Source organism: Oncorhynchus mykiss, chromosome 9 (assembly GCF_013265735.2).
Source record: "Oncorhynchus mykiss isolate Arlee chromosome 9, USDA_OmykA_1.1, whole genome shotgun sequence".
NCBI classification, from domain to species: domain Eukaryota; kingdom Metazoa; phylum Chordata; class Actinopteri; order Salmoniformes; family Salmonidae; genus Oncorhynchus; species Oncorhynchus mykiss.
Genome location: NC_048573.1, coordinates 19596546 through 19619181, shown reverse-complemented (window position 1 = coordinate 19619181; position 22636 = coordinate 19596546). Strand labels below are relative to the sequence as shown.

General features: G+C 41.8%; 1 pseudogene and 1 gene segment (V, D, J or C); one reads left to right on the top strand and one right to left on the bottom strand.

Moving 5' to 3' along the window:
- The window catches only part of LOC110532966, an 88044-nt pseudogene extending 84997 nt beyond the window's left edge, over nucleotides 1-3047 (bottom strand).
- Nucleotides 3048-8346: 5299 nt separating this feature from the next.
- On the top strand, nucleotides 8347-11482 carry LOC110531686. The segment is given in 5 exon segments: nucleotides 8347-8403; nucleotides 9413-9485; nucleotides 10345-10576; nucleotides 10711-11061; nucleotides 11210-11482. Coding segments are annotated over 3 exon segments (582 nt in total).
- The last annotated feature ends 11154 nt before the right edge of the window (nucleotides 11483-22636 follow it).

The following is a 22636-nucleotide window of genomic DNA, read 5'->3' as shown; positions in this document are numbered from 1 at the left end:
TCCCATGAACAGGTGGGAATCATTTAACCCCAACTATTTAACCCCACCATCACAGTTCAACCACTCATCTCATCTGCAGAGAGAATACCCATGGGACCGTTCATTACAACACTAATATCACGAGGAGGAGGACATGGCAACTCAGTGGACATATAGTCACAGCAAAGATGTATTCCATCCCACAGGACATTCTGACTATGACTGGGCAGATAAAGAACCTAATTCACTTACTGCTGCTGGGAAATAGAGAAATTCATACAGAGAAATCCCATAGCTATCACATACACACACAGCTCAGTTAACAGGTGTGTGTGTGTGCGCGCGCATATATGTGTGTCCTAGCTCTAATCACATTGAAGTGGTACTCTGTCCTCCACGCTCGTCCGATCGTACATGTACCTCGCTCTAGCTCCGTCCTGTAATCCAATTGGCTGGGTTCTCTCTTCCCTCATCACCCCCCCCCCCCTCTATCGTGTTCCTCTGAGACCCCCATCCACCCCCCCCCCCCCCCCCAATCGCTCACCAATCTCCCAGATTGCATTATCATTGATTAATTATTATGGTTCTCTCTCTCACCTCTCTCCCACCTCTCTCGTGGTTATAAAAGCCTGCACGCTGAGACAAAAGGAATAGACGACATATACTGTAGATCTACAAGTGATACACCATGGCTGCTCCCTCCCTCTGAGACGAGTCAACAGCCTGTGGTGCAGCTATGAAGGACACGAAATCATGTAACATTAGCCTCTTTTAGTGCTGCCTGGACTGATAGCCTCTGCTATTCTCACTTTTTCCCCTCTCGCGAGTACTGGGGCTGTATCCAAACGGCAGCCAATTTCCCTGCATGCTGCACTACCCCATAGAGCTCTGGTCAAAAGTAAGGCACTATATAGGGAATAGGGTGTCGTCACAGACACAGCCCTGGAATGATTCAGTGCTAGCCTCGGCTCCGTGCCCTCTGCTCCCTCCATAAGAAGACCATGGCTGGCAGCCATTTATTTTCCTTCAATTACAAACCTTTTTAATGCTAAGATTATCCACATCCGGCTGGGCCGTTGAGAGCTGGGCCGGGGGATTGGTTTTTTTTGGGGGGGGGACTGACCACACAGTGAACTGACCACACAGAAGACCTTAGGTCAATACTAGACCACTCAACATCATCTGATAATCAATGTTTCTCTCTCTCTCTCTCTCTCTCTCTCACACACACACACACAAAGAGAGAGATCAAGTCCCACTCACCTCATCTTTAGCGTCTTCATCGATTTCAAACACGTGAGCTGGAAGCTTGTCTGTCTTCAGGCCTTTACTGTCAAAACACGAGTGAGATGTGTGAGAAAGGGTGATTGTGTTGTCAGAAACCCAGGAATACACACTCAATACATCAACTCTTTCCTACTGTATCTCGCGTCCGGTCATTTCCATATCCTCAACGGACCAACAGCCAGTCCATATCCTCAACGGACCAACAGCCAGTCCATATCCTCAACGGACCTACAGCCAGTCCATATCCTCAACGGACCAACAGCCAGTCCATATCCTCAATGGATCAACAGCCAGTCCATATCCTCAATGGATCAACAGCCAGTCCATATCCTCAACGGACCAACAGCCAGTCCATATCCTCAATGGATCAACAGCCAGTCCATATCCTCAATGGATCAACAGCCAGTCCATATCCTCAACGGACCAACAGCCAGTCCATATCCTCAACGGACCTACAGCCAGTCCATAGCCTCAACGGACCAACAGCCAGTCCATAGCCTCAACGGACCAACAGCCAGTCCATATCCTCAATGGATCAACAGCCAGTCCATATCCTCAATGGATCAACAGCCAGTCCATATCCTCAACGGACCAACAGCCAGTCCATATCCTCAATGGATCAACAGCCAGTCCATATCCTCAATGGATCAACAGCCAGTCCATATCCTCAATGGATCAACAGCATTGTTTGTATTTTCAACATTTTACTGCAGCATACTGTAAATGATGGTGCATTGTGGGAAAATGTTGTGGGCGGGGAAATAATAGCTGTTTTTTGAATTGTACTGTAAATCCACCTCACAGAATACAGTACTGTATCATATCTTAGGTGCGCCAAAAATATTTTTGACCGTAGTGGGTGCATGGTATTGTGGTTTCTGGCTCCTTAACATATTTTGAGGCAGGGCCTTGTGAGAGGCTATATTTTGTTGTACCCATGAGGGAGAATGCTGTACCAACTGAACTCCTATGTGGTTATATTGGCCCATGAATTTAAAATTAGGGACGTCAAACGTTCAGCCTGCTGCACAGACCATATGGACGCTCAAGTCTAGAACACCTGGTTAAATTGTGCTCAGGAAAAGCATTTATCTAAATAGTTAAACAAGTGAGACATTTTTTGTTGTTGTTGAGTTTGCTGTATTTACCATCATCCTAAATTAAGACATTGAATTATTTTGCCATTTCTAATTCATGTATATTACACTACTTTCCATGACCACGTTGAATTGGGGGGGGGGGGAAATCACACATCCTTTTGACCTCAGATTGGTGATGTTAGTATAAAAGCTGATCGTCAACACGATGACACAAGATCAATTGCTTAAAACAGACCAATATCTTTGGTTTTGTACTGTTGATTTGTGTCATACGCGCTGGGCGTCGCAGGACTTAGAACGCAGCTATGCTTTTTCTTTCTCAAATGGCACTGATAAATCGGGGGTGGTCTCGCTATAAAAGGGGCACTCCAAACTGGGACACATCAACGCAAACAGCAGGGCCAGGAGGGGTGAAATGGCTGGCGGCCTTCCAGCTACCACAGAACTCCTGTACTTCATCCACTGTCGGTCTGCCTCCATCACCACCAGCATCTTCAAAGGGACCCGGGATTTCGTCAGTGGACAAAGGGTCCTCAGATTCAGGGTTCTCACTGGCTTCAAGGTTGGGGGGCAGCTCCTCACTGGCTTCAAGGTTGGGGGGCAGCTCCTCACTGGCTTCAAGGTTGGGGGGCAGCTCCTCACTGTCACGGTCAGATTCCTGACTTTCATACTCAGAGTCATTGTCAGAATTTTATGAAATCTCCAGAATTTCCGCATTTGTAAGTTGTCTCCTTTTGAAAGACATTGCTAACGCTTCAGCTTAGCTCACTACCTACATACATAAACAACAACATTGAATGGCCCAGAGTGGGAGTGTGATTTTACGTGATTCACTGCCGGCACGCGCCACTTGTACCATTGAATCACTATCAGAAAATGTTTTGTGTGGTAATTATTTATATATTTACTGTTTTATTCACATTTTCAAGTACAAAACATGCATTCCGATTCTTGCATAGACAGTAATGAACACATTGTGTGTAAAATACTTTCTTGAAGTATGTACTGATTATGATAAGCTAAGCTAATTCCAGCTAAGTGTGGAGCCATGTTTGTTGACATACAATCCATTCTGGGTTTCAGACCTTCTGGAAGTGAATGGTGGGGTGTGAACGATGGTAGACGAAACACCCCCTTCGACATGCATACTATAAACAGAATAACTCATCTGGTCTCCTCTTATTATCTTTGGTTTCTGGGAAAAAACAAACATGGTGGAGCGCAGAAACTACCCAACGTCGGATTACTTTCAATTTTTAGAAAGTGTTTTATTCAATTATTTCGATCCATGGTGAGCTCTCCCGTGATGTGATTAATTATAAATAGTATTTGCTATTAGCTAATTCATAATGTAGTTTCTGTCAGTCTAGAGTTACAAAAATATGACCGCTTGTGTTCTGTCAATCTTTCCTCGGTTAGCGCTAGCACAAATGTAGCCTACATTTTTCCAGTTTGGATGATTGTGTTATGCTGTAGCTACTTCTGTAAATGTCTGAACATTGCATCCAAAAATAAAACTGCTCACATTCTGGATAGAACTTTGTAAGGACTGTGTCTGTGCAAAACGTTTCTGAAAAAAAGTGTGGCCAGCTCAAATGCTGATTGTTGCGTCAATTGAAAATGGGTGTTCTAAATAAGCGTTCTAACCAAGCGTTCTAATCACACCAGTTTGATTGTATGCTACAGGGACCACTGTAGAATGATCACACCCATGTGTTGGTACAGTGTGAAAAGGTTAAGACATGAAGGTCAGTCAATACTGAAAATGTCAATAACTTTGAAAGTCTTTTCAAGTGCAGTCACAAAAACCATCAAGCGCTATGATGAAACTGGCTCTCATGAGGACCACCACAGGAAAGGAAGATCCAGAGTTACCTCCGCTGCAAAGGATATGTTCATTAGAGTTACCAGCCTCAGAAATTGCAGCCCAAATAAATGCTTCACAGAGTTCAAGTAACAGACACATCTCAACATCAACTGTTCAGAGAAGACTGCGTGACTCAGGCCTTCATGGTCGAATTGCTGCAAAGAAACCACTATTAAAAGGACACCAATAAGAAGAAGAGACTTACTTGGGCCAAGAAACACGAGCAATGAACATTAGACCAGTGGAAACTGTCCTTTGGTCTGATGAGTCCAAATTTGAGATTTTTGGTTCCAACCGCCGTGTCTTTGAGATGCAGAGTAGGTGAACGTATGATCTCCGCATGTGTTGTTCCCACTGTGAAGCATGGAGGAGGAGGTGTGATGGTGTGGCGTTGCTTTACTGTTGACACTGTCAATGATTGATTTAGAATTCAAGGCACACTTACACTGTCCCATCTGGTTTGCACTTAGTGGGACTATCATTTGTTTTTCAACAGGACAATGACCCAACACACCTCTATTTGACCAAGAAGGAGAGTGATGGCGTGCTGCATCAGATGAACTGGTCTCCACAATCACCCAACCTCAACCCAATTGAGATGGTTTGGGATGAGTTGGACCGCAGAGTGAATGTAAATTAGCCAACAAGTGTTCAGCATATGTGGAAACTCCTTCAAGACTGTTGGAAAAGCAATCCAGGTGAATCTGGTTGAGAAAATGCCAAGAGTGTGCAAAGCTGTCATCAAGGCAAAGGGTGGCTACTTTGAAGAACATTTGGACAGACACAGAAACAGAGGCACAAACCCTCACCTGCCCATTCACACAAACAGCATTTTTATGTTTATTGGACCACAGGAAGAGGGTGAGAGAGCTAGAGAGAGAGAAGGATGAGGGAAAAACAAATTACAAACAGACTGCTGGACTGGAGGAGAGTTTAAAACATATCTTATGTTACCACTGAACACAGGGCACAGTAATCTAGTTCAACAGAATGTCCTTTAGGGGTAATGTCCCACACTCTGGCCCCAGAGGTTGCAATGTTACATGGCCCCTACAGAGGAGTCCTCTTTGGAAGGGTTAGGCACCGGACAGGGTTTGAAAAATACCTTATAACCTTTGGGTCTAAGTTCCTGGCTACTGTTTCTCGTTTGACTTTACGTTGCTTGCTGCAGTGAGTGACCCTTAGCAGCATGGCACAAGTTATAGCAGGAGTTGTAACTTCATCAGCCATTGAGGAGTGACTCAGTCTGACATGTTACCAAGGCAACACAACCACAAAACAAAGATGGCGGCTCCACCTCCACCACATATCTGCTGTAAAGTCACTACATCCTATTTTGAATAATATGTCGTCATCTCTATGTTACAGTAATAAACTCCTGGGCCTCAGAGCAGTTTCATGCAGAGGCAACCTGTGGCATGGAACTACCCATTCTGCAGTGGCTACTCGTCAGTGACCAAAGACATTGGGAGAACTTCAAGGGAGGGAAGGACTCAGCCAACATGTACAGCTGTGTGTGTGTGTCCCACCTGGCACTCATTTATAATTCCATTAAAGGCAGCACAGCTGGAGCAGAGGGTATTTGTACTTCTGTCGAGGGAGTTAGTGGAGAGGAGACCAACTACTTCCCTTTCAGCTGGTGCACAGTGATTCTCCCTCGTCCCCTCCCCCACTCATGTTTCTGTCACACACACGGTAAACAACATAGTAAACCACACAGAGAGAGAGAGAGAAAGAGAGAAAGAGAGAGAAAGAGAGAAAGAGAGAAAGAGTGAAAGAGAGAAAGAGAGAAAGAGAGAGAGAGAAAGAGAGAGAGAGAGAGAGAGAAAGAGAGATATTCAATGTCTACTTTTTTTCATTTATTCTTTACCCATCTACCCTTTGCGCGGAATTAGAAAACCTCTCTGGTCTTTGTGGTTGAATCTGTGTTTGAAATTCACTGAGGGACCTTACAGATAATTGTACGTGTGGGGTGCAGAGATGAGGTAGTCATTCAAAAATCATGTTAAACACTATTACTACACAGAGTGAGCCCATGCAACTTATTATGTGACTTGTTAAGCAAATATTTACTCCTGAACCTATTTAGGCTTGATTTAACAAAGGGGTTGAATACTTATTGACTCAGTACATTTCAGCTTTAATTTTTTTGATGAATGTGCAAAATCTTCAAAGGACTTAATTCCGCTATAACATTATGGGGTATTGCGTGTAGCCGAGGGACCAAAAGAATAAATCATTTACATTTAATCCATTTTAAATTCAGGCTGTAACACAACTAAATGTGGAAAAAGTCGAGGGGTGTGAATACTTTCTGAAGGCACTGTATATTTGATCGCAAGAAAGCTCTTCAGACACGTATAGTAGTTTCACTTCAGCTACCGTTCAAAACGTCCCAATGTCTTATGATCTGAAAGGACTGCATGTGAAGCTGGTGGGCCTTAGTAATATACTACTAGGCTTATGTTAAACTGTTACTTGAACCAATCCACTCCTTTTCAGATGACAGAGAACAGACCCCATAATAAAAGGAATAGGCTACCTAGCCCTCTCAACTCAACGTAGGAAACGTTGTTCCTAGACGCACTAACTGGACAGTTTAAAAAAGGAGAGTGGAAAGGATGGAAAGAGCAGAAAACACAGAACGCCAGGAAGAATAAAACAAGATGCCCCATTGACAAATGTGACAGATAAAGACCGACCAAACACACACACACACACACACACACACACACAGCATGGCTGGAGCATGCCTCTAGAGAATCACCGCTGGCTAGGCAACCTCAACAAAACAGCGCTTGTTCTCTGTTACCACGTCGACCGTTACCCCGAGGATCATCCGCTTAACCAGACACAACACACATCAGGCAACATCAAATCTCATCACAAGGTTACTACGCCTGTTGTCTTCACTGCGTCATTGTCATAAGACTTGAATGGAGATGTTTGTTCATAAAAAAAGGTCTGGGCAAAGGCAGGTTTTCAAAAGTCCACTGAATGTTGTCTTGGCATTGTCTTGTCTGGGTTTGTGTGTTGGTTGTGTCGCATATGAGAAAAAGAGACCTGGTGAATCAGATGACATCGACAGTGTGGGAGATTTTACAGTGGAAAAATCCCATGATGGTAAATCACGAGGTCAGAGTCACCCCGAAAGGTCATGCATCTTTTGATGTCAGAGGAGAGCAATCTCTTGCAAAAACGCTGACATCAGAAAGAAACACACACACAGAGAACTCAAAGAAGCCCTCTGTGAATGATTAAATCTGAAGTGCTTCATCAGTTTTATGTGCAATTTTTCTCAAGCCAATTCCAGGCATCATAGCAGGGTTTAAGCCAATACTACAAGCAGCCAACCAAACTACAAACCACAACCAGTGCTCAAATCACGATCCATGATATAGCCTACAGCACTATTGTCCTTTCAACAAAGACAGAGAAAAGGCTCCTGCAGACGGAACTGTTATTGTAGGTCTATCATCAAAGACCACCAGGATCAATAATCCTGTACATGCTTGGGGCATTAAAAATATTAATTCCGCCCACCCAGCATAGAAAGGAGCAGGATGTAAGAACAGGAAAAGGGATCTTGGGAAACCATGCAGTGTCGCTGGCCAACTCAGAATTGGCACTGCACATTCTACAAGCTCACAAAAGGCGCTGCAGCCATGAGGCCATGTGTTCTCTCCATAGCCACAGAAAAAGGACACATATCGCAATACGATACTTACATATATATATATATATATATATATATATATATATATATATATATATATATATACACTATCCTTTTTAAAATATGGTAATTTTCTGCCTAACGAAATGTATTAATTTCCAGATAATTACGACATCATACGCAAGTTTAAATTGCCACTTGTAAATCAAATGTGGCAAACTCTGCTCAGTGGGTGACATATGGGGAATGATGAGACTCGGACATTCAAGTAACGTTGTAAACTAAAAGTATAACAAATGCTTTTCTGGATGAAACAGGACAGGACTCTGGCGCCAAGGTTCCGTCGTAAAGTGAGCGGGTTTGGACAGCAAGGTACCTTGGCTACCAGCTAACTGAAGATGAGATAATAAGCCACCATACTAACCACAATCACCGATGCCTCCGAGACACTTTGCCTGAGTTCCGCCGCCGTTCCAGGTTTACTCAGATTTTTGGTAAATTTCCGTACTTCCGACATAGCTATCTTTCCCGTGAAAAGCACCACCTAAGTCCCGGTATAACTGACAGATGGGGCGGGTGGATCAGGTGGCTTTGTGAGGCGGGGCTGGTGAGAAATGGTCAACTACAAATTGCATGATCACCTGCACTAATATTCAGGATAAATCCACAGTTGAATTGCATTTTTTGGATAGAAAAGTTTAGGTTATTATTGTAATACTATAATGGCATGTGTTTGCCTCCTTTTCATTGGAGATTATCGTATTGGTATTTTTGGGTAGGTTGCAGGAGTAAATTCGTATTATTTATACACCAGCCCGGGCATAAAAATTGAGAAAATCATAATCTGTTCATAGATTATATATGGGAGAATGTCGCTCTCTAGTGGACAAAGATGAGAACCACAGCAGTCATAAAGTTCACATTCTGTAGGGTTTAAACCATTTCTATTTTCTTTCTTTCAGACCCCGAATGATTACAAAAAAGTTCAATTGATTTGCACTCAGAACAACTAATAGTTAATAGTGTACATGTAGCCTATTTAATAATGGTATTTAATTACATTATTACATTTATTAAATTGAATTGCTCTCTAGTAATCAGATTAGATTCCAGAACACAAGGCCTGTTGTTCTGAGTGCTAAATTTGCCTGCTTCTGATTAGCCACATAAGCCATTGAAGTCAAGGCAACCAATAGACATACAGTTAGTTTCTGGATAACGTGATTCAGGCCAGGTCGCAATTGTAAATGAGAACTTGTTCTCAACTTGCCTACCTGGTTAAATAAAGGTAAAATAAATAAATAAATCAGAGAAGTTTGTGAGCCACATCCTAATGGCACTGATGCTACTATGCCTTGTCATCATCCAACTATTTATATCTCTGGGCTGAATGTGTTTGAGGATTAATTGTACCAATAGAAGGCCTACCCATACCAATGTATTTGCTCAACTAAATAAAAAACATTGGAGATGTAAATGTCAATCTTCTCTGTGTTGTTCCAGATGGCAGTAGTGCCTTATACAGCCACCGGGACATAAGCAGTGAGGCATTGGTCTGGTGATGAGAACCTCCACTGTAAGAGGTCCAACGGAATTCTCCCAACACAATACCTGCTAAGTGAGCTGTAAACCAGTCTGGTGTCTTGCAATGATCAAAAAAGACATCTGCCAAATTTTCAAAGCCTTGCATTACACTGATAGGAAATGTATAGGGGACATGCAGAGTGGCACTAGTGAGGCTAGTTAGAGGATTTGGTTTTACATGAGTAACAAAAAATATATTGGTAACAAACAAAGGTTTGAAATTAGACCAACAAAAATAGTATTCAATGCTAATGCTATGACAACTAATAACAGTTTTTAATGTTGGAGGCCTATGATGAAAACCAAGAGACAGAAATGCAGCTTTTGTGCAGTGGGGGGGGGGCATATTTACATTACGGTAAACGTTAACCCTCCTACATTGTATAAAGGCTATGTAAAGTGTAATCAAATCAAATTGTATTGGTCACATACACAAGGTTAGCAGATGTTAATGCGAGTGTAGTGAAATGCTTGTAAATATAACAGGTGCCCCGTTGTCAGACCCTCATTCTATACAGTGCAGCGAGGTTGACGTTACAATGATGGTCAGACATTGGGCAATCTTTTTGTTTAATGCCTACACCTGTAAGAAATGTGAATTGATATATATTTAAAATCTACATGTTATTGGCTTTTAGAAACCATTTGAATGACTTTGTAGCAAGTATTTGAGATGTTTTTCAATCTTCATCTTGATGATCTATATTGTTTGTTTGCTTTGACAGTTTTTGCATTTACCAAGAACGTTGTTCAACCAGACGCTGTTATGGTTACTGAGATGGGAGGTAGTGGGAATATCACTTCCTTTTGGCCAACTGACGTGAATACCAATGTTGTTTTGGTACAAACAGGCTCTTGGACAGAAACCACTTCTCATGACATCATCACTTTACAGTGGCCAGTAGTAGTTTTTCTTTACCAATGACTTTACTGAGACTAAACATCTGAGTGTGAAGAGAGGAGCTGACAGCTGTAACCTGACCATCTCCAAGACAGAGTCAGGGGACTCAGCTACATACTACTGTGGTGTTATGGAAGAGGGCAAACTCAAATTTGGAGAAGGAACTGTTTTAATTGTCAAAGGTAACTTAACTTCTTTCCCTAATTTTGGATTTTAAATTAGAAATATTAAATTAGAAATATATAAATATTTGGCGCTGAATGAATATACCAGAACAATACAATTTACACACCATGATCTTACTGACTCTATTCAGGTTCAGAGTCCAACAGCATGTCTGTGCTCCAGCAGCCTGTGTCTGAGTCAGTTCAGCCAGGAGACTCTGTGACTCTGAACTGTACAATACACACTGAGACCTGTGCAGGAGAACACAGTGTCTATTGGTTCAGACATGGCTCAGGAGAATCCCATCCAGGAATCATTTACACCCATGGAGACAGGAGTGATCAGTGTGAGAAGAGCCCTGAGGCTGGGTCTCCTACACAGAGTTGTGTCTACAACCTCCCCAAGAGGAACCTCAGCCTCTCTGATGCTGGGACTTACTACTGTGCTGTGGCCTCATGTGGGGAGATCCTGTTGGGGAACGGGACCAAGCTGGATGTTGAAGGTAGGCTACATTTCCTAATCCATATGCTATTTTAAAAAGACAGACATTGCAGTTAATGATTTATTCGCTGTATCGACTACTGCCCATAGCACTATGTTGGAGTGGTACAGTATATTTTATTATTTCAGATTGTGAGTTTGATCTACAGATGAGAATCCTGGTCCTCTCCATCATAAGAACTGGAGTTCTCCTCTGCTGTCTGACCATAATCTACCTCACCAGGAAATAGATAAAGCTAAGGACACTGTCAATAGACTAGAGATTGGTTTTGGAGTAAAGTCAGAGATACTGTATCATCGCTATGCATTGCAAATTATGATTAATTGAGATAGCTTATTTGCTCGTATTGCACTGCTCTCCTGAAATCCCTGTATACAGAATGTGCCCTCTTTTTTCATTAATAAATAACTTCATTCTCTTGTGTTCTGTACATACAGTATGTCTGTATGAATGCGTGTGCAGAGGGCTTCTGCAGACACAACCTACTGTTACCATGCTAAACCCACCCACGCAACATTCACTCAGTGAGCTGTTCACCAGTACCTGAACACTGGTCTACTGTGACATCAAGATGCTTTGCTTTGCTTTGGACAGGCCTGGTTGACCTTTCCTTCACTATGTAGTTTCAGCAGGATGTCTATGTGGTCTCAGTGTGTTTTCTCTCATGCTTACATTGTTGAGCACGACCATAACAATTAGAAACACAGTCCACTGACATACTGCATGCTACATAGCCTCTATGTTATCACATGGGCCAATTTCCCAGACACAGATTATGCCTAGTCCTGGACTAAAATGACATGTTCCTTCTTGAACTACAATATATTTTTTTACAGTTTATAATATAATTTGTATCAATGTTTACAGCTAAGAGGCCTACCCACCCAGGTCAACCTGGTTTCATAGACTAGACTTAACATAGTCATTGTAAATCCGTAACACTCAAATTAGTATGACATGTAAAGTTTGGTATGGTTACATAAGAAGGACACTTAAAGCAAAAGTAGGGTGGTTGGTCGAGTTGGATGGGTGGGCGTATAACATAAACGTCTAGCGTCCCAAAGGCTGCGTTTTTGAATCTCATCACAGACAACTTTAACATTTTAGCAACTTAACCACCTAGCTAACGTTAGCGATAGTCACCCAGCTCCTTAGTTAACATTAGCCACAACAAATGGGAATTCGCAACATATCATACATTTAGCTAATTGTTTACATATATACATATATATATACATATTGTACGTAACATATCAATCTAATTGGAGTGTCTCATGTGATCCATACTAAACTCTCAGGTGTTACACGTCAGTTAGAGCATGTTTGTGTGAATGATAGTGAATGAGACTGACATATAATTGACTTGTTTCATTCTGTTGGTGTTTCCCCCATAAACATAATGCTCCACTCCAGTTCACCCTCCGTCGATCGACGAGTGTGCAGAGTCATGTTTTTTGGGGCAGCGGGCACTTTTGTCCACATTGTCATTGCATTCCACCCAGAGAGGAAGTCCGCCTTGTGTCGTGCAGTCTGCGATGCAAATTACCGCTCCACCATGATCGACAAGGTGCATATGGTCGTGAGAGAGATGCGGGAATCTTCTCAAGAAGCATGTTCAGCTCTCAACTCATTGCAGGCCCACTCCCGCTAAGGCCAGTGTGCTTGCTGGGGACCCAAACACCAAGCCCATATGTCTTAGTGGGAGATGAGGCATTCCCTCTGAGGGTAAACCGGATGCGACCATATCCAGGTAAGATAGGCTAAATACATGTGACTCCATATGATGTGAAAATTATACCAATATTGACATTGTAATTATATGCTTCACATAAAATGTATCTGGCATCCCAGTAAGAGGATGGGGGCCTATGTCCAAAGCATAGGCTATAGCTGTGACACTACACATTTGATAGCCTTCATGTTCATGTGCAATACTAATAGACATTTTCTTCAGGTTCCTCTGCCCTTGATGAAGCCAAGAATATCTACAACTACTGCCACTCAAGCCAAAAGAATTTCAGAAAACTGCTTTGGGATTCTTGCTGCAAGATGGAGGGTCCTGGGACGAGCTGTTGATGTTGCCCCAGAGAAAGCAGAGTCCATTGTGAATGTCTGCGTGGCCCTCCACAACTACCTTTGCACCACAGAAACGGACAATTCAGTCATCAACATGGTACATCCACCGCACATACATCCAGCTTCCTGGTTGCCAATAAACATGTCAGCAGACAGGGCATCTGGAGTTGCTACAGACGTGCGCAACAACCTCAAGGACTACTTCCTCACACCAGTTAGTCATGTGTCTTTACAGGATGCTGCATCAATTTTGTTATTGTTGGATATAAAATACTGTAAAAACACCAGTGATAATTATGTTTTAGTTTTTGGGCTTCTTGCATTCAATTTGCAGTCTACAAATGATTTGTAATTTTGTTCCAACCCCCTGACCATCCCCTTAAGATTTGTTTTTGCCTGCAGCTGAATCTCGATGATAATCCCTGCTTTAGGTTTATGGAAATGCTTTTACCTTTCTTGTTTGTATTCTGCACATACTTTGCACATCAAACTGAGAAAGGCCCGGAAAATCTTGCACATTATCTGAGAAAGATCTGAAAAATGTCCAAAGACTCCAGACACCCGAGATATGGACTGTTTTCCATGCTCCTGTCCGGCAGATGTGTCACGCCCTGACCTTAGAGATCCTTTTTATGTCTCCATTTTGGTTTGGTCAGGGCGTGAGTTGGGGTGGGTAGTCTATGTTCTATGTTGTGTAGTTCTATGTTTTGGCCGGGTAGGGTTCTCAATCAGGGACAGCTGTCTATCGTTGTCTCTGATTGATAACCATACTTAGGCTGCCCTTTTTCCCACCTGTGTTTGTGGGAAGTTGACTTTGTTTATGGCACATAGCCATTAGCTTCACGGTTTGTTTTTGTAGTGTTTATTGTTTTGTTCGGCGTCTTTTCAAATAAAACGTACACTCACAACGCTGCGCCTTGGTCCAGTTCTTTCAACAGCCATGACAAGATGATACTGATGCATCAAGGCTCAGACCAACATACACCTAAAAAGCTTCCACCCCCTGGTGATAAGACTGTTAAATGACTAACAACCACTGCCTCCCCTCACACCCACACTGCTGCTTGAATGATTATTGATTAGATTTATATTACTACCACTACACTGCTGTTCATTGATTATTTATTGGCATTAACATTAGTATATATTTTATCCTGCTGCTGGTCACTATTACTCCTGTTCACATGCATATATTACCACGAGTAGATCACACCTACACTGACACTCTGGCACAAATACACACTCACATCACACTAACACCCAAACACTTACACTCACCACCATGCACACACTCACCACCACGCACACCCCCACCCACCACTTATGCTGCTGCCATAATGTTTACTATTATTATTATTTATATTATTATTATTATTATCTCACCTACATGTAAATAGTGTATCTACCTCAAATTACTCCAGTAACCCTGCACATTGTACATTTGGTATATGCACTGACCCAGTATATAGTTAGTGTAGTAGTATCGTTAGTTTTATATCCCTCTTTTATTTCTGATTTCTTGTGTTTTCTTTATCATTATATATAATTGTTTATTATTTGTACTATGTTGATATTGGTTACTGCACTGTTGGGTAGAGCCTGCAAGTTAAGCATTTCACTGTACTTGTGCATGTGACAACTTAAACTTGGTAGGGGTCTGGTGTTTATCGTCCAGATGAACAGATGAAGAGATGTGAAAAGAGTGTGTGTGGTTTTGATGCACTGAGAGGTGTTGTGAGAGCTGAAGGCCAGTCTTCCTGTAGTGCAGGTTGTTTGTCTTCAGCAGAGAGAGAATGACACAGATTAGGTCTACCACAGTGGAAAGTCACTGTTGGTCAGTGTCTGTCTCACATCCCCTTAATATCAACCGCCCCTGAAATCACCCACACATTAACACTTACACATGTCACGTAGTGGAAAAGCGACCAGGTTCTTTGGGATCTGGGTTTAGCAGACAGAGTAAAGTAGAGGCAGACAACAGTTTCAACAAACAACATATTTTTTTTTATAGTGAATGGCTTTCTGGTGGTCACATCTAACACATGTTGCGTACCTTAGTTTATTTTGAGCCAATGCAAATCATTTAAAAGTTCAAAATCACAAAGAAATACCAAAATGAAACAAACCAAACAGAATGGGGAACAGGAAGTGGTGAAGCCCAGGAGCCAGGCGTCCATATTCTCTCTTTAGTACCGTTGCTCAAAGACCTCTGTATGATCTCACCAAATGCATGCTCTCTCAGACAACAAAGGGATCCACCATGCCTCTGGACTGGAAATCTGGCAAGACATACTGAGAGAGAGGGGGGTGGGCATAAAGGCCATTTCATAAAGGCCATTTCATGTTAAATGTGCAACCAGAGGGGAAAAAATTCTAGATCACCTGTACTCCACACACAGAGACGCGTACAAAGCTCTCTCTCGCCCTCTATTTGGTAAATCTGACCACAACTCTATCCTCCTGATTCCAGCTTACAAGCAAAAATTAAAGCAGGAAGCACCAGTGACTCGGTCTATAAAAAAATTGTCAGATGAAGCAGATGCTAAACTACAGGACTGCTTTGCTATCACAGACTGGAACATTTTCCGGGATTCTTCCGATGACATTGAGGAGTACACCACATCAGTCACTGGCTTTATCAATAAGTGCAGTGAGGACGTCGTCCCCACAGTGACTGTACGTACATACCCCAACCAGAAGCCATGGATTACAGGCAACATTCGCACTGAGCTAAAGAGTAGAGCTAACGCTTTCAAGGCGCGGGGCTCTAACCTTAGCTTACAAGAAATCCCGCTATGCCCTGCGACGAACCATCAAACAGGCAAAGTGTCATTACAGGGCTAAGATTCAATCATACTACACCGGCTCCGACGCTCGTTGGATGAGGCAGGGCTTGTGAACTATTACAGACTACAAAGGGAAGCACAGCCATGAGCTGCCCAGTGACACGAGCCTACCAGACGAGCTAAATCTCCTTTATGCTCACTTCGAGGCAAGCAACACTGAGGCATGCATGAGAGTAGCTCTGGCACCCAGACTGAACTGCAGGCTTTGATCATGAGCAATAAGGCCTGTCTCTGAAAAGACCTGGCTACCTTTGTAGCTGTACAGTAGCTACGGCCAGGCTAGGGTTAGCTTTAGGGTTAGGACTAGGGTTATCTTTATGGTTAGGACTAGGGCTAAGGCTAGGGCTAGGGTCAGGGAGTCTGAGGTAGAGGAGAGGACAGCGAGGAACACATCACTTTCTGTGTTGTGAGTGACAGGAAAGAGCAGTTCAGTAAAGAGTGAGACCTGCTGAGGTAAACATCACTGGAACTCTCATAGACTAAGACTGGGGGATGAAATGGTTGTTATATCTCTCTCTCACCGTATGTTTAGCTAGATTTACAGTCCACCTGCCAACACAACAGTGTGGTGAAACATTTAATCTATCAAATGGTGCACATCTAACTTCGTACAGTACTAATGCAATTACTAATGCAATTAGTTGTCCAATTTAGTTTGTGTTTCTTGTTTGAAGTGCAATAGTGTAATAATCAGGTTCTCTTCTTTATAAGTGTGTTATTCTATTTGTGTATTTGTGTGATACAGGTTTTGTGCCGTTTAGTTTTATTTGTGTTTTTGTTAGCAATAGGGTAATAGTGTAATAATTCAATTCTCTTTTTATTTGTATTTATATACTACAATTTGTTTCTATTTGTCTTTGTTACTGCCTTTTGATATTTATGAGTCTTATTTTTGTATATATTTTTATATAGTTTTTAAATGTTATGATTATTTATTTGTGTTGTTCCAAATATCTGAATAAAAAGGACAGTTAGTGCAGAATGGTGCTTTTTTTTTTGCGTTGGGGGGTGGGGGGGGGGGGGGGGGGGTTCGCCCAGGGAGCCATACAAGCTAGAACCACCACTGCCTGGCTGGACCACCACTGAGGGTGACATTATCCCCTGGATGGACCACCACTAACGGGGATGGCGAGACAGACACAGCATGGGTCCGATCTGAAAGAAAGAAAACAAAGTGATAACAGGTTTTTAGAAATGTTTGCTAATTTATTAAAAATTAAAACAGAAATACCTTATTTACATAAGTGTTCAGAAAATTTGCTATGAGAATTGAAATCCGGTGCATCCTGTTTCCATTGATCATTTAAATAGGCAAGTCAGTTAAGAACAAATACTTACTTACATTGGTGGCTTAGGAACTGTGGGTTAACTGCATTGTTCAGGGGCAGAACAACAGATTTTTACCTTGTCAGTTCAGGGATTCAATCTAGCAACCTTTCAGTTACTGGCCCAACGCTCTAACCACTAGGCTACCTGCCACCCCTTGAGAAGATTCTACAACTTGATTGGAGCCTACTTGTGGTGAAATTAATTGATTGAACATGATTTGGAAAGGCACACAACTGTCTATATAAGGTCCCACAGTTGACAGTGCATGACAGACCAAAAACCAACACGAGGTTGAAGGAATTGTCGGTAGAGCTCCGAGACAGGATTGTGTCGAGGCACAGATCTGGGGAAGGGTACCAAAAAATGTCTGCAGTATTGAATGTGCCCAAGAACACAGTGGCCTCCAAAATTCTTAAATGGAAGAAGTTTAGAACCATTAAGACTGGCCAAACTGAGCAATCAGGGAGGTGACCAAGAGCCCGATGGTCACTCTGACAGATCTCTAGATTTCCTCTGTGGAGAACCTTCCAGAAGGACAACCATCTCCGCAGCACTCCACCAATCAGGCCTCTCTGGTAGAGTGGCCAGACGGAAGCCACTTCTCAGTAAAAGGCACAAGACAGCCCACTTGGAGCTTGCTAAAAGGCACCTAAAGACTCTCAGAACATGAGAAGCAAGATTCTCTGAATGCCAAGCGTCACATCTGGAGGAAACCTGGCACCATCCCTACGGTGAAGCATGGTGGTGGCAGCATCATGCTGTTGGGATGTTTTTCAGCAGCAAGGACAAGTCAGGTTTGAGGCAAAGATTAATGGAGCAAAGTACAGAGAGATCCTTGATGAAAACCTTTTCCAGAGTGCTCAGGACCTCAGACTGGTGTGAAGATTCACTTTCCGACAGGACAACGACCCTAAGCACACAGCCAAGACAATGCAGGAGTGGCTTCAGGACGAGTCTCTGAATTTCCAGCAAGAGACTGGACTTGAACCCGATAGAACATCTCTGGAGAGACCTGAAAATAGCTGTGCAGCAATGCTCCACATCCAACCTGACAGAGCTTGAGAGGATCTGCAGAGAAGAAAGGGAGAAACTCCCCAAATACAGATGTGCCAAGCTTGTAGCATCATACCCAAGAAGACTTGATGCTGTAATCGCTGCCAAAGGTGCTTCAAGAAAGTACTGAGTAAAGGGTCTGAATATTTATGGAAATGTGATATCAGTTTTTTATATTTAATACAATAGCAAATATTTCTAAAAACATGTTTTTGCTTGGTTATTATGGGAAATTGTGTGTAGATTGATGAAAAAAACAACAATTTAATCCATTTTAGAAAAGGGCTGTAATGTAACAAAATGTGGAGAAAAAAATCAAGGGTTCTGACTACTTTCCGAAGGCACTATAAAAGACAGTCACAACAAAGTGAGAGACCAAATCTATTGGTGAATCACAGAATGTGAACTGAAGATACAATAAGCCTTAGAGGACGAGAGCTGGTATGCGTTCCATTCTGTGTTAAGATCTGCACTGCCAGACCATGAATGAAGGACTGAATATTCAAATAAGAGAGATGAAAGTAATTTGAGATTATGGGCGGGACATAATGGCAACCATAGCTGAATACAATGACCACAGATACATTTATTTAATTACCACCAACCACTGATTTTCAACTCTTGCATTTGGTTTGATAGAGAGAATGATAAGATGTTTGAGGTGTAGACTGTAGTTTATCATCATTGAGGTTCCCAAAATTGTAAATACTCATAAATTGATCAAACATATTTCAACAGACCAGTTGGTCAAACATATTTTGTCCATTTTAAAGTAACAGAGGGTCTGGATCTAAATCTGTTCTCACTGTAAGACAGACACCCCCAACGTATGAGCTTATTTATTCTAAACTCTTAGAAAAAGCATTTTCGAAAGGGTTCTTTGCGTTCTTTTGATTAGAATAACTATTTTTGAAAGACACAGGTTCTTTGTAACTTAAGACTATAACTAGAACCTTTATTATCCTAAGAACCTGTTTTTTGAAGAAAGGGTTCTTTGATGATTCTTTGGAAGGCAAGAAGGATTCTTTGGAAAGCAAGGTGGGTTCTACATAGAACAATATGTAATATTTCCCAACATGCTCTATTTTCTGAATTGTTTGTTTAACTGTAATATCTTGCAATTGGCAGGAGCAGTGGCTTGTAATTCACGCATAGTATACCTTACTGAAGGCAGTGGCAAACCATGGCTACTGGACCTAGCCCTTCAGAGGGGGAAAAATCTTCCAAAAAGTTGTACTGAACTCAAAACAAAAATCTAGAAAAACTAACACAGAACAACAACCACATTGCTTACACAACCTACTGCATGGTAGCCTAACACCATCACTATCACACTATCACCCAAAGAGAAAACAGTGACACATCAAAGGATGTGAGTTTGACAGGCTCATGATGCTGAACGGACAGCGACCGCAATACCAGTAGGAGAGTGCACTTTCTGTAAAACACATAGACTGATAGAAAGAGCAGTCACAGACAGCATGATGTTAGAATAATCAGTCCATTCATGAGGACATAATAAGCCAGTAGGTCCCAATCATAAGATCACCAAAACACAACCATTAGGCTAAACATTTACCAATCGAAATGTACAACTATTAACTCCCATTGCAAACATCGTTATCATATTAATCACATACACTAACCATTGATCTAAAGGTTAAATACAACAATGTTACACATGCATAACACATTCTTTTCAAACAGATAGCTAGCAACAGCAAGCGAGCTGCAACATAAAAACAATTCCACTCACCAGATGATGATCATTTGAAACAACTTTTTGTTGAAACTTAATCTGAAAAAGGGTTCACTTTAACAAATGAGCATCAACATCATCTTCAATAACAAATTCTACAGCAGCCGCCGCACAGTAGCCTACAAAAAAACTAGCTAGCTTAGACTGTGGAAAAACTACTGCTCGCTATTGCGTGGTGACTTGTCGGCCTTTGAGAATGGCGAGAGTTTCCATACGTTTTTGTCAAAATGGTCCCACCCATTACAAGTCAAAATGTGACTGGTTGATTCTACTGTCACTCCAAAATTCTGCTCTAATACGGTCGAATGGCAGATGCCTTCTATCGAGCTTCCGAGGGCCTAGCCAATGATGAGCTATCTAGCTACTTTTCTCCTCAGAGACCACCAAAGAAAAATTCTGTTTGGATATTTTATCTCCTCAGTTTTAACCCTTTTCTTTTAAATGCAAACTGAAGAGATTAAATCAGAATGTCATTGAAAAGAACAATATCATCAGAATATCATTGAGATATTATTGAAAAGATGAAATAGAAATGTAAAACGACATTGATATTTAAAGTATACAACAATTACTTTATATATCCTTGGGCCTTCTCAGGGCATAAAAGGCCTTGGCCATTCCCCAGTCCTTAAAGGGGAGTGGGTTGTTAAGACAACAATATCTGTCCTCAGAAAATTAAGGCCAGGATTTTGCTAAACTTGGTTCTTCATTCAAAAAGTGAAATTCTGACCTTTGCTGCAATAAATTTGAAAGCATATATCATAGAAGATAAACACAGTAGTGCCAGCCCAACAGGATGCTCAGCTCTGTCCATCCGGTCTCTTGTAATCTGGGTTAGGTCAAGTCACCACAGGAGCACTCAGTTTATCTTCAGAATATTGTCGCTGCTCACTGTGGAAACCCTGTAATCTGCTGAAATGCTAAATAAGATACCGCAGACTATTCAATGCGTCTCAGAAACTAAATAACCTCATTTGAGAAGTGTTGTTCTACAGAGGTAGATTTTTCCACTCAAGACACAAGATGACAGCTATTAAGATGTTCACACAACTGTACACATTTTTGCTTCTTGGAGTGATGGGTATGTTTTATTTACTTTTATTATGATGGCATGTTCAGTTCCTATATATTTTTTTGTACTCAGCCACGTTTAGCGATTGCATTCATCAGTGAGTACAGTGAGTACAATGATACAACGATACAATTTATTTTGATTGACACTTTGAGGCATTCCAATATTGTGTTTTAATGTATATTTAACAGTTTATATATTTTTGTAAGATGTTGTATTTTATTTTGTTGTAGCTCATGCACGAGTTGGGACGGAGCCCTCAGCCATACAACAGTCGAGTGGTCTCATGTCAGCCAATGTTGGGGACACAGTGAATTTGCAGTGCTTCTATGAAGGCAACATGGCCATGCATTTCTCTTGGTACAAGCAACCCTTGGGAGAAAAACCTCAGGTCATCTCAACAGTCTATAGGTATGACGAGGCTCCTACATTTTACCATGAATTCAAGGGTAACCCTCGATATTCAGTGCAAAGCGGCCAAGGAATAAATCACCTCAGCATCTCAGACATAAATAGCTTGGATTCAGCCTTGTACTACTGTGGGAGCGCACACTCAAATGTGTTGGAATTTGGAAAAGGAACCTTCCTCAATATAAAAGGTACAGTACTGAGAAAAAAATATTTCAGTAATCCTTAAATATTTTCAGACAAAGTCTGAATTTGTAGATAAAGAGTAGTAATTAGAAATCCTGAGAATTAAAAAAAAGAAAACAGTCAATATCAGGTGTTCTCTCATTCAGATGATTCTCTCAATGAGTAAGAACACTTGCTATGGGAAGGTATAGATAGTTAACACAGATTTGCTGACATATTTAAACCCTATTTTCAGATTCAGGCTCCAACAGCAAGACAGTTGTAGAGCAGCCTGTGTCTGAGTCAGTCCAGCCAGGAGACTCTGTGACTCTGAACTGTACAATACACATGGAGACCTGTGCAGGAGAACACAGTGTCTATTGGTTCAGACATGGCTCAGGAGAATCCCATCCTGGAATCCTTTACACCCATGGAGACAGGAGTGATCAGTGTGAGAAGAGCCCTGAGGCTGGGACTCCTACACAGAGCTGTGTCTACAACCTCCCCAAGAGGAACCTCAGCCTCTCTGATGCTGGGACTTACTACTGTGCTGTGGCCTCATGTGGGGAGATACTCTTTGGGAAAGGGACCAAGCTGGGTGTTGAAGGTAAACCGCTTATTCTTCTTTGTTAAAATGACATAAACATTACATTTACTGTAGTTATACAGGTAGTTATTGTAAAACACAATGTGTTCCCAATGACTTACCTGATCAAATAAAGGCAAAATAAAATACAAACTATTACACTGTAATAACCTCTACTGTATAATAGAAAACATGTAATTGTTTCAGTGGGTGATATTCAAGTGGCGACTGAAGCGGATATGAGGATACTTGTCCTCTTCTCCATCATAAGAACTGGAGTT